Source organism: Leptidea sinapis, chromosome Z, assembly GCF_905404315.1.
Source record: "Leptidea sinapis chromosome Z, ilLepSina1.1, whole genome shotgun sequence".
NCBI lineage: Eukaryota > Metazoa > Arthropoda > Insecta > Lepidoptera > Pieridae > Leptidea > Leptidea sinapis.
In genome coordinates, this window is record NC_066312.1 from 7,298,334 (window position 1) to 7,312,421 (window position 14,088).

At 33.0% G+C, this 14,088-nt stretch overlaps 1 protein-coding gene across 1 annotated transcript in view; it reads right to left on the reverse strand.

Annotated features, from left to right (window-relative positions):
• Positions 1 to 3,728: 3,728 nt before the first annotated feature.
• LOC126978300 (LIM/homeobox protein Awh) overlaps positions 3,729 to 14,088 on the reverse strand; it is a 77,300-nt gene continuing 66,940 nt past the window's right edge. Inside the window, exons 3-6 of the mRNA XM_050827053.1 lie at positions 7,177 to 7,394; positions 5,912 to 6,154; positions 5,643 to 5,732; positions 3,729 to 4,333 (exon numbers count right to left, since the gene is read on the reverse strand). Of these exons, the coding sequence (XP_050683010.1) occupies positions 4,254 to 4,333; positions 5,643 to 5,732; positions 5,912 to 6,154; positions 7,177 to 7,394 (631 nt within the window). The 3' untranslated portion in view covers positions 3,729 to 4,253. The remainder of the gene's footprint in view (positions 4,334 to 5,642; positions 5,733 to 5,911; positions 6,155 to 7,176; positions 7,395 to 14,088) is intronic.

Here is a 14,088-nt window from a genome sequence, read left to right on the forward strand (position 1 = left end):
TAGAAAGTTATTTGTTGTTTAATCAAGACGATTCCACCACATATCTAGATATGAATAGAATACATAAAATAATACAAAACAAGTACTGGCATAGCAAAAAACGTCAGACAAAGTTATCAGACTATATGTGTAAACAATAATTTACCCGTATAAGCATTTATAATCTAAGACATAGGTACATATTAAAAATTCTTGTTAATTTGGTTGTTTTTTTGTGCACTCCATATAACGACAAAAAATGCTGAGTCCCTTGAGTTTCGTTCTAGAGACTTTAAGTAGTACAAAAACGTCAAAATTAGTCCTCTGGACGCTCACGAGTGGCGCTTCAAATAGGCACGAAAAATTTGCTGTCCAGTGGTATTTATACAGGTCCACTGACCTCCCATACGACGAATGAAACAACGGCAACAGCGACAGTGGTGAGCAGCAGGAACTAGCACAAATAATTTTACTTAGTTCCTACATGTTTTGAATTTTCTGTAGTTGTGTCATATTATTGACACAGGATGGCGCTTAGCACAAAACATGTTGTGTATAATATCACAGAGTAGGCTTGGATACATTAATACTATTATATAGTTAAGGATGCAGTATGTAACAGGAAATAAAAATAAAACCATTTAATAACCAACATAATATAATAGATAGATTTGTACATAAAACTAAGTACCTAGTACTTTTTAGCGACTAATATTATCGTTTTAATTGAAGTAGATATATTATAGTATCGTAATATCGAATTTACAATAAACGATAATTATTATAAATTAGTTTAACTTATTTATATACAATCCTGATTATTATTAAATTAATTACGACACGCCAATTATTTGAAAAATTTTCGAAGCACTTTATAAATTAAGTCTATACATACATAGGTAAGAAGTAAATCTATTACTATAAATACAAAGTCGAAATTTGTGAAAAGTGAAACTTTTGACAGGTCGTTAATAAGCTATTTAACATTAACAATAGCTTTAACCGGTTAAGATTGGACGGTTACGGTTCATAGTTAAAAGTTATGAAGTCATCTAAAAATTGTCAAATGGTGCAGCTCATTCTTGCTTAACCGGTACTTTAACATGTTTGTTATTGCTAAAGTTAGTAGGTACAACCCAACCTTAGTAGTCTGGTTGTTAATTTTCAAATGTGAGTCATATAAGTTGTATTTGCAAAACTTGTTTAATGGGCCAGTATATACACTATTGGATGAGTAATATAGAAATAGTTATAACATCTTACTCTATTTAAGTAGACTATTTAAATAATATAACTTTATTGAATTTCAAGCAACAGCCATACATTTAAGTAAAGGCAAAGAAATATTGCAGTTTGCAGTATGCTGATCGCGGGTCTTGGTATGAAAGTCTCCAAAACAAAAATCATGGTGGTTACAAAGAAAGAGGCTGTAAATCCAGTGATTTCTGCAGAAGGTAAGGTGCTAGAACGGATGCATAAATATAAGTATCTGGGTACATAGGTGAAGGAAAACTGATACAGTGATTCTGAAATAAAAACCCGCATTGAAATCGCTCTTAGTGACTCTAATTACATGAAAACTACACTCGCAGCCTGTAGAATGGTTGCCTATCTAGGTCACGGACTTAGGCGTGAGTTTCTTCAGATGATAAGTGGGCGCAACAAAAGATATTGGGCGTACAAAGAAGTGCTGTGTAATATCCAGGAATGGACTGGAATCACAACCAAAGACCGGGTAAAGTAAGGTAGAAGTCTGAGGAAACCTCAAAAGTCCAGGTGGAGCTGATGATGATAGTTATAATTACATAATTCATGATTATAGTTTTTTTTTAATTACAATTGCTTTTATTGACATATTTTGTTAAAATTATGATCGTGTCATAAAAACTTATCACAGTCACTAAAAATAAATAAATAAATAAGTACAACTATATACACATTAGAATATTAATATAATATATATATCTATTAAACATACGCAAACTACACTAAAGTTAAATACGTTACTTTATACACACTAACGTATTTTGAATGATTTATAACATTTGGCCGTTGAAATGTTTAATTAATTCATTAAATTTATTATGAATGAAAGAAGGAACCTAGATATATCTTGCATTTAAATTAGCATATCTCATTCTACCCTTTGATAGTGTAGTAAAACTTCGAACTGTCAATATTTAAACATATTTATAACGGCCGTACCCAATATTCCGTCTATTTCTTACTTGAGATAAAAAATCGCAACTATCGTTAACTTTTCTGTCTCAATAAACTTATCGACGGTAACTCACCTTATCCGTACACGCCGTCTGTCAATGGGACGACGTATAGCTTACCAGCGATAGAATTTTGTGTGGAAATTGCAATTCACGCGTCCCAATATTAGGCGATAAGAATGACTTATCGGGTATATTGGGACAGCTTCAGATTATTGACAGCTAATTACTGACATTAGAAGGTAGTAATTTATTTCTATCTGTAGACAGTATATTGGGAACGGTCGTAAGACATTACTAATAATAAAGGCATTGTAAAGTTTCTTCAAGTTTGATTACTTCGCCCTGTAATATAATTCTGTAGTGACAAATATAAGATAAGAACAAAAAGTTTTAATCTTGGAATAACTTTACTGCACGTTTATAAGTAACACAGATTATATATTATATTCAAACAAATATCAATTACCAAAATGTAGACATTGCTTGGCTTTTATTTGAAAGCCTATTTCGAATTACATCATTCGTTGATCCGTGGTATAGTCATATATATGGGTTTATGTTATTTTACTTGCCACGTCATTTGAAGCTTATTTACTTAGATAATTTATACGTCTAGATGGAGCCCCTTGCTGTCAGGCGTATGCAACAGGCCAGGTTTATTACCCTAGTGTGCATGACAAGCTATGCCTCACACACGAGAAATATATGTTCCTTGTTTAACTTTGTTAACAATTCCCGGCATTTTATTTCAACGTGTCCTAATGTGTCACTGTCTATCTATATTACGTACCTATATATTAGATCTAGTATAGACGTATAAATTATCTAAGCTAATTTTATAAAGATTTCATAATATTTGTGATCACTCATGTACAATAAACAAGTATACTCATAATCACGGTCTTAAAGTTGTCTAAAGCAAACCTTCCTACGCGTCTATTTGGCAAAGCTTTTGTTCACTTGTGTTCCGACCGCGCTTTGAATATAACGCCACGCAATGAAAAAATATTGAGTGAAAATCTGTTCAAATAACAGCATATCCAAACTTAATAAGTATGCAGTGTCCTATTTCAGGCAAGTGTCCCTTTAAATTAACATAATTGACGTTTTTAATCATTTTGCTAAATAACTACATTTCAATTGCTAAGACAAAATGTTCTTGTCTCGTCTTAGCGTCCATCTCTTTCGTACATTTCGCAAAATAACCAATGAACTTCTTATGAGTGTTTACAATAGACTTTGAACATAACTGCTACGAAATTAGTTGTAAATTTGAATGAATGTTTTAATGTTATCTATATAACTTAATTGATATTTTTCTAGTTACTTATAGCGTACTATAAATATCAATATATATATATATATATATATATATATATATATATATTGATATTTATAGTATATATATATATATATATATATATCAATGGCCGTTGCTAATGAAATTACTGGCTAATGAGACTCAATATCTTATGTGTCAAATTGACCAGCGCAATTGAAAATTGAAAGACTTGTCCCGAAAATTTCCCACGTTTACATGGTCATATTCTTAGCTTTATTTATGGGCAAAAATTTAAGCTACATTCAGCAAAAAAATATTTCGAATAAGCGAATATAAATATACACTTTTACATTTTATGTACATTACGGCTCCTTGCGGCTATTACTAAAAGAAATAATAAAACAATATTGAACTATTACATTACTAAAGTCTTAACTCAAAAACATAAGGGATAGGTACGTTTCTTGAGTTAGTTTATCGCGTTATATTTTTAGTACTTTTTCACACGTTTATGTAATGAAAAGCATACATAGGGTGAGTTATGGCAATTTATCAACAGAGGGTCTTTAGAGTTGGATCGTACAAGCTCAATTTCTAGTCTGTTGTTCCTAGTAGTTCTTTATTTTATCACTTAAGGGGATGGTAGGCCTCAACGGCTAGGGTGTTGATATATTACTCAGTCTGTTAGAATAATTGATCATTGATCAAAATAGTTGATAGTAATCCATTTTAAAATACCCATTTAAAGGTTTTACTACACAAAAACTAGTTTACACTTCACTCTGCATGCAGTGTATCGAGGAGTCTTCTGACAACTCATCCATTGAAGAATCCGTGAACGAAGTTCCATCTGAAAGTAAAACAATAGTTTTGTAATCGGTGCTATTCATTACTAGCCGTACTAGCCACAATAAGAGACAGTTAAACTATTACATAAGTTTGTCACTTGAAATCAATGACGTTCTATACATATATAAAAACCACGCCATATAAAAACAAAGCCGAAATATAGAACATGGCACAAATTACACCAGATTACCGTTGTTGTTTTCTCCAGTTGCTTAAAATATGCTATCATACTCTAAATGATATGACCTTATATGTGTATAGACCGTAATTGCTTCAAATCTTCGGTTTATAAATATATTTAATGTAGAACAACTATTATGGATTACATCAACAATGATTCCATATCTCTCTGAATTACTTTTTGGGCTTCCGTACCCGAACGACAGCCCACGGCAACTCTTTGCCAGCAGGCAATAATGACCGCAATTTAGCTGAAATTTTGAGTATGTATAACAATTGCTGCTATTCGTATACCGACAAATAAAAAAAAATTATGTATATGTAAAATGACCCTAAGTACAATTTAGATGAATATATAAAATATAATATCCAAGCTGCACGGTCTATACCAAAATTTTTGCATAAAATGAGTTTTTTTAAATACAAGATAAGTGCGAGTTTGACATTCAATTCAATTCGTTTTGGTGGAAAACAAACATTACCGATATGTGACACAGGACGATATGTCGTAGAAAGAGAGCCTGAAATCTGCAGCCCGAAACTTTGCCATCAATATTATTTTAGGCGCTACAGGAGCAAGCTTTCATACTCGAAGAATTGTAAATTAATAGCACGTAATGAGTATAACTTTAGTATTTGCTTTGATTGGCGCGAGTGTTACACATTTAAATAAAACACAGTTTAAAGGATTTAAACGCGTGTAATTGTAACCGTGTTTTTACGTTAGTATTTTCGTAAAAGTTACATTTTTATTATTATTTTAGTTAACCCGATGTTTCGTGACTGAATAAAGCCGATTTAAATAAACACAGTAATTAATAATGTCTCATGAAAGTTTTAATAATTTAATATTATTATTAGAGTATTTAGGCTGTGTTTAAATAGTAGGCTTTATGGCTGATTCTTTCATAAGTTTATCTTTTGTCGTAAACGTTTCAGCTTAATATTCCCGCATGCTCTTTATAAAAAATCGTGGCTTGAAAATTTCTTTCTTACTTAGGGAAACGGAAGTCAAAAAAATAATTACGAGCAGTTACGAAGACCAAGGGGAAGAAAGAACACAATTAAATTGTCAGATAGGCTTATTTTTGTAATAATATATATAAGGTAGTGTTGCAATAAATCCATACCTATTGGAACAAAAGGTGGCTTGTTCTGGAAAGAATATGTAAGGTGAAGGTTGATGGGTCTGCCAAACCCCACATCAGGATCCCTCATCACTGTGAACAATACAGACAGACATATAAAATCATACGAACTTTCAAAATATATTACTCTTTCATACAGAACTTAAACATATTCGCAGGGGCAGATTTAAAACAAACGCTGTGCAAGTGGCTTAGACTTATCAGAAATATGTCGCAATGAATTCAAGTTGTAAGATTCATGTCTTTCTTACCTTGGCTTTGTTTCCCCTTCCCTGTGTGCTGGTGTTTCTTTTGCCGAGCTCTGCTGTTTTGAAACCATACTTGTGTCACTCTCTTGCTAAGTCCTGTTACTTGTGCAATCCTCTCCAGATCTTGACCATCTGGATTTGAGTCGAGCTGGAAGTTGGCCTGCAAGACCTGCAGCTGTTCTTCGGTGAATGTTGTGCGTACCCTCTTCGCCTTACTCTTGTGGTAGCCCTCGGAGTCACAGCCATCTGCATACAAGATAGAGTAAAAAGTGAATTAAAGCTTTGCTTAAAACGTTAATAGCGTCTGTTCCATCCATAGTTTTGTCACCCAGGAACATTTCCAGTGCCATGAACTTATATAATAGTTTCTAGGTCTTTACGATCATTTAAAGCGTTTTTAAATTACTAAAGTCCGCCAACAACAACAAATTTGCGTTCAAGACAATTCGGTACAAATTATTTTGTATGATTTTGAATTGATTAGTTTGAATGATTTCAACAACTTATCAGGGATAGAGCCTGATAATTTCGTAAGTCTAACTTTACTACAAAATATTCTTAAAATCAATTATTTATTGCTGGCATTTTCATACACACAGATTGAATTTAAAAAAAATATTTTTGGCAAACACAAAATCTAAGTATAATTTTTTAATAATGATTATATTGGAAATTGATCTATATTAACTTGAGTAAAATTACCTAATATTTTAAGAGCCAATTTGTATAAATCATAACTTGCTCTAGCTCCAGGTTGTATATTTTAACATCACAATATAAATATAGGCTGCGGCCTTGAGTTGTGTCAATCTAAAGGAAGAAATCAAAAATATGTTCTCAATGGCGCGGGGCTGTAAGATAAACGACTTACACCCAGCATTCGTCTTGTTTATTCAAAGGCTGAGAGCCTTCTTGAGTGTAAATTCCGCTAACATTCGTCTTCAACCAATTCAACACGGGTTTCGCCTCAACACGAGCCATCCTCAGGAGATGTTGGCTCGCGAAATTCTGGCACGAGACATGTTGAATTACATTGTTGAATGAACAAACAAATTTGGTCTCTTCACCATTGTTACATATTTCATCCGGCAATTCCGGTAATACGTCACAACAGCCGACCAATCACAGCACGCCTAATTATGGGACGAGGATATAAAAGAGCGGTTACCAGCTTATTCAATTTCGTCTTGTTTAGCAATGTAATATCATTTTACGGGAATGTGGGTATTTTCTTATAACATGCATAAGTACATAATAAGTATATATACCGTCTGAGGAAATTGATCCGCCATCAAGCGTCTCTAAGTAATGTGGTTTGCAGAGCACTCTATCTTCATGTAACGCGAATTGTTCACCCGTCGATAGTTGTCGGCCGCAGGCGTCGCATGCGAAGCAAGCTAGGTGGTACACCTGCTCTCTGGCCTTCCTCACCCAGTCTGATGACGATATACCCCTACAGCACTTCGAGCACTTCGCACCGAAACTCCTGCAAATAAATATTTCTTGATGCCATTTCACATCAACACATAAATAAGATATGCAAAGCAGAGTTGGCAAAAAAATACTTTTGGGGCGGATAAAGTTGACCATCATTGTTCACAAAAGAAATAATATATATAATATGAAAGTTATAGTGTCTGTTGTAATAGATAAGCAAGTACGTATTTATTGACAATAATGTTCTTCGTTGTATAAAACAAAGCTTAATCAAGGAATATGCCACAAATTACAACATAATAAACTTCGACTGCTATATCTATACATTGCTGCATTTACTCCAGTTGTTAAAAATATTCTTGATCAATAAGCAGCAATGTAAAACAGTATACGAGCTAAACCTTATACGAGTGACTTCATAAAAAAACCTACAATGGATGCATTAGTCTGCACACTGATAAATAAAAACTTTTCTTTCGCTAATATTTTTGTAATCATAAGTTTATTTTAAATTCAAGAAATAAATTCTGTATGTGAGACGCGGAAGATCACCGAGTAAATCTCCCGTCAACTTCATGATTACGTTAACCGAAGCTTTTGCAATATACTCGGTATTCACTGGCCCGACAAAATTTCAAACGATTATCTTTGGCAACGTTGTCATGTCACTATCGGCAAACAGATTTAACGCCGGAAACGGAGCTATAGACTCTATAGGTATAGGATAGGCCACACACTCTGGAGGGACCTCAACCATATACAGAGGCAAGCCCTAGACTGGAACCCTCGAGGAAAACCCAAACGCGGCCGTCCAAAGCAAACCTGGCGGCGGACTTTCATTGACGAAGCAAAAGATATCAGAAAGACCTGGACTGAAATCAAGAGACCGATCATCGCGATCGGTCCTGAGGTCATGCTTTGTGTAATCGCTCTGACCCAGCTAGAACTTAAATTAATGAACAATATTTTGTTTAAATTAATTAATTGAAAGGGCACCTTAGCTAGAGGAATTACCGGGCTACGAGACTTAACATCTTATGTATCAAGGTGACGAGCGCAATTGGAATGACATAAAGAAAACTCCCATATTTAGGATTTTTTAGGCATTGCTTTGTTATTAGCAGGGCCTATCACTCACCACCAGGTGAATGTCCTGCTCGATCAGTTACATTTTCTTTAAAAAAATTGTTATGTGTGCCAAGTAATGACGTTCTATGCAATAAAAGCGTCATTGGTATCAAATTAAAATGCATTAAGTTAAAAAAAAGTGCATCGCGTGACTCGAAATGGTCGTTACAATGTCTTTTATCGGTAACGTTTTCTTTGAAAAAAGTTTTACAGTGACAAACACAAGTTATTTTTTCTTCTAACTAGCTATATTTTTATATTTTTACTAGCTAATCCGACAGACGCTGTTATGTCAATAAAAAATATGATGTAAGTATTCGGGAATAATGTAGTCTCAAGCGTAAGTGTAATCTTATTTAATTAGTTTGAAAATGAAACAAAAACGTATTTCTGAATGATCATACACTTCAACTTCCTTCGATAATTAAATGTTTCGCAAACGACTCATTATTTTACGCGTTAGTGACTTGATCATTACGTGTCATTACTTCCCAGTTCAGTCAATTTAAAAAGTTAAATAGCATGGAGTTTTTATATATATATATATAATAAAATTGAAAAGAATTTAACACGACAATTAACACAGACTGCCGCGAAACTTAAAATTACAAAGAAAATACATTAAACAATGATGTATTTTTAATTAAAAAAGAATTTTGTTATTTTTTTTAATTCAACAGTATTCATATCCAAACTGTGTACATAAGATCTAAAGATAAAGGAAAAATTACATTCGCAGTGCAATCATAAAAATTATCTAAATTTATTCAATACTATATTCTTAAAAACAATTGTTTGGATTCAAATTGATTGATTGAATAAATTTAAGAAATTAACTTATTTCATATCATGTTACAATAGTATGCATAGTGTTAATCCTACCTAAGAAGTGTGATGCTAAGTGGGCTAAGAATATTAACCGACAAACACGTAAATAATCAACTCTACCTAAATACAAAAAACTATATGCGTAAACTTACCAACAATTCGAAGTTGAACAGAAAAATCTGAATATTTTTACATGTTTATCAAATCATATCAAACGATTATTTTATGCTTTTCAGTTTTTGAAGTTGTCGAATATGATGATCAGTGGAACTCCATAACGTATTTCAGTAAGGGTGCGATCTGTAGCATAATTTCAAACTGTCTGCTATCAAATTGCATTGTGCTTATGTTCATTGCTGCATTGCTAATTTAGTAAGTTTATACATATTCAGACAAATTTGTTAGTTATGTCAGATTCACTAAAAATAGACAAACAAAAAAGAAATTTAACAAAAAAACAACCGACTACAAAAATCGAATCCAAAACAATAGATATAATATGCACTAAAAAGCCTTATACAATATAATTAATAAATCTAATTCTAGTTACCTACAATTATTGTCATTTTTGGAGTCAGCCCAGGTAGGTTTTTAACTTTTTACATAGTTATAGGTGAGATGTGCTTGTGTCGCACGCGCAACGTGACAAAGTGAGAGCGAGGGTAGGGCCGTAGCGGGTGGACACCGATTCTTGTCTAAAATTCGGTTGTTTTTGTTAAAAACAATTATTATTTTTCTTTTAATAAACAGGCGAACCGATTCCAAAAATATAATATTCAATAAGTATTATCTTTGCCTTCTTCTGTGACATCTGTATATATTGCCTCCTCCACGTGTATTTTTAAGCAATGTAGATGCCAGACTCACAGAGCACCTTTGTATATACGAGGCTAGACTGTCGCACGTACATTATGCAGTCATGTGAACGCTCCAAATATGTACTTAGCCTTAAAGCTCGTATGTTTTGAAATGCGTGGCTGCGATTTTGGAATTTCCTATCTTCGATGAAATAGTAGTTGCAGTACCTATACGCAATTAGTTAATACTCATCTAACAGCTGTTTAGCTATTGCGGCTTATGAGATACAACCCGCTGACAGACAGACTGACGGAAGGACAGCAAGGTCTGTGTAATTTGGTTATCCTACGAGTCAAGGAGTACGTATATTGTCCCGTCATTTTACCTTAAGGTCCGTTAAAACGTATGCATTCTGTGTCGCTTATCACAGCTCATTACCATTTTGCGGCGTTTTAATATTTAATTAATTAAGCAAACGCGTGCAGTGTGTACATTAACTTGTTATCATATCAGCGGTCCGACATAACACTTTTTGTTTTGATACATTTGTTCTCAGAAGCCACTTTGTTGTCTTGCTTTTAGATTAACAACTCACAGTTATCTCTTAATGAAAACCGGATAACTTTGTACTTTCAATACATAATGAATCAATCTGTCCTTCACAGATGTTTGGATTCAACGATTCTATCACTGACAATCGATTGTAGGTTTTATTTTTCTTGTCATTCATCAACCACCTAATGTAAATCTCGGTATGAAATATTTTCATAAAAATAATATTAAATTTAGTGTTTTTTTTAAGTTTAAGTAATTCCGATCAACATTTAGTGAATATTATTATAAGAAAACCTCTCTCTGCAGAGCTGAATTATAATGTTATTTGCACAAATACACAAAAATATACAAGAGTCGTTGGTTCATGTACCAAGAAGTAACTAAGATATAAAAACTAATTACAATATTGTCCTATAAATCAAAACCTATATATATAAAATATATAAACTCTAGAATTACGGGTTAAAAATACCATTTGCCCATTTCTCTACCCCTGATAATGTATTTTTCATGCAGATCGGTGTGATAAATAAGCTCACATTCCCATTAATAATAAATAACAGTAAGAGTAAGCATTAGATAAAATATCCTAATTCACGATAAATCTTATTTGATTATTGAATTGAAAAAATTCTGTCGGCAGTTCGAGTAGAGTAAGGGATCGAGATCAGTAAGAACATAATTTATCGGAGTAAGTTATTCTTGAATTATGTATAAAATAAATGCTCACTTATTCCACCTAATGTTGAATTAGACAGCATAGTTGATACAGATGGTAACCAGATTTGTCAAATTTTTGCGGTTTACAATAATAATTTGGGCTTTAAATAGTATATTGAAAAACCTTAATCCGAATAATGGGCCCAGATGGAAATCCCTCACATTTTGTTTAATTATGTTACGTTGAACATTCCGCACCCCTATCTATTATTTTTATTAAATCCCTATAATCTGGAGCTTTTCTTAAAAAATGGAAAATTGCTCATGTGATTCCTGTACACAAGTCGTTACTTCAGACCCATTACTTGCTGTGCGACGATATTTGAACGCGTTATATATAGGCATATTTGTAACTTTATGAAAACTATACTGAAGCCTGAACAACACTGATTTATATCACGTAAATCAACATCTAACAACAGAATATATGGAGATCATCGTTCATAAGGAATAAGTAGATATTATTTATACAGACTTTCAAATAGCATTTGATAAGGTCAACCACGAGCTCTTACTTAAAAAGCTAATGGAATGTGGTACACATGATACTTTATTGCTTTCGATAACGTCATATATTAAAAATCGTACACAAATAATAGCTTTCAACGGCTTTCTTTCTGACGCCATTTTGGTTCAATCTGGAGTACCTCAAGGGACTCATCTCTGTCCTTTATCATTTGTTTTGTTCATTAATGATGTCTCATCTAATTTTACCTGCAACAGTAGTTGTAAAAATTGATGACATTGAGGGCTGTTTCAATCTACATTGTGACCTTTCTGCTCCCAGTTCTTGGTGTCATAATAATTTAATGAAATTTGATGTTGACAAATGTCATATTCACTAAAAAATAAATAGTTTTTTCCTATGACATTTCGAATTCAGTTTTAAGACTTAAATAATTTACTAGAGATTTAGGTGTCATTGTTGACAAAAAACTATCATTCATTGATACAACTGCTGAAAGAACAAATCGACTGTTAGGTTTTGTCTTGCGTGTTTCAAAACATTTCAAATGCCAACATAGTGTTGTAATCTTATTTAAATCTCCGGTTAGTAGTATCTTAGAATATTGTTCAGTGGCATGGTCACCATTTATCAAACCTACATTGGAAATGATCAGAAACGTTTTTTGAGAATGTTGTGTATCCATTCAAAGCTTAGAAAATTCACTGTATAGCTATGGAGCCTAAAATATTTTAACCTGGACACATAAACATGTATAAAGGAGTAAATCATCATATTCATCACATTAGAGATTTAACTTATCTTCACGTGCTTCAAATTAATTATATATTTTGAAATGTGTATCAGTTTTGGCTAAAATACTCGTATTTAGGATATAATTTTACTTCTTATGTATGTTCTAAATTTTTTATTTTATTTTATTAGTTAACACGTTTACATGTATTTGTCTAGGCCGTGATAGTAACATAAAATAACAATTGTATTATATATTTCTACATTTATTTTAGTTAAATATCACGCCATAATAAGTGTTTCAATTTAAATCATGTATATGTTAATCATGATTTACTTAAAGTAGCGTTATTTTGTGAAGATTAATACAATCGTGTATGTTGTTTGGAAACCAATAAATAAATTAAACAAACTAGCTTGGCATGTATGTCTGTTCGTATGTATTGGAATCTTTGAAGGTGATTTTAGTTCCTTCAAAACCTCAGATTAACTTGAAATATTGCACACTGCTCAAGGATTGGTATCAATTTAATAATGTACATATTCTGTCCCATTTTTCTTATCAGTATCTTCAGGTTAAGCGATTTTTTTATGATCGATACTCAGAAGTGGCTTTATGTCAAAAGCTATGGCGCGTGCAATAAAACGAAACAAAGCAGAAATAAATAATATTGAGAAAGGAACTAACAAACATGATTTTGAAGAAAATCAAACTTAAAAGTAGAAAATAATTTTTAATAAGCTTTAACTACGAATATTGTGATTAAGTAAGAAAAAAATTTATTTTATCTTAAAGAAGCGAGTTTAATGGTGTAGTTTGAGGTAGTAGTAGTACAACAATGCTGTAGAATGAGCTTCCTTGTGCGGTGTTTCCGGGATGATACGAAATGTACCTTGGACAAAAATGAGTAAACCTGCCTCAAAGACCGCATCTCTCCTGTGATTCTAGTATTGCAAGAGATTGTGGGCGGCGGCGATCACTTAACATCAGGTGGCCCGTACGCATTTTTGCCCTCCTCTTCCATAAAAAAGGAGTTGTTTTTTAAATTTCCATCGGAATAAGGGACCACCATTACCACACCAGTATCCGTCGAACGAGCCACTTATCGAGACTCACAAGACATCTTCATTATAGCCGAGTGTTAAAACTTGTAAATCTGTCATCGGTTAATTACTATGCGAGGTCCGCGTTTAATTGATAGTGGCGCAGGCGGCGACAAAATGTTAATAAGTAAAATAGCGGTTTTAACCGAAGTGTTTCTTACGATTGCGTTCGTATCTCGCGATACAAATGCAATCTTACTTTATATTATTTTGCTTCGTCTGTCATTTGAATTTTTGTGTCAAAGTTTGTAATAAATCTATTACAGTGTCACCAACTTATCTGTGAACTGATGGGTGTCGCCATCGTCGTTTCAGTGTTGGTAATAAATTCCAATGTGCACAAAAATCGGGGCATATTTAACGCTTAAAATTCAGAAGTATCGCAATAAAACACACGGAACACTCGAAAGTA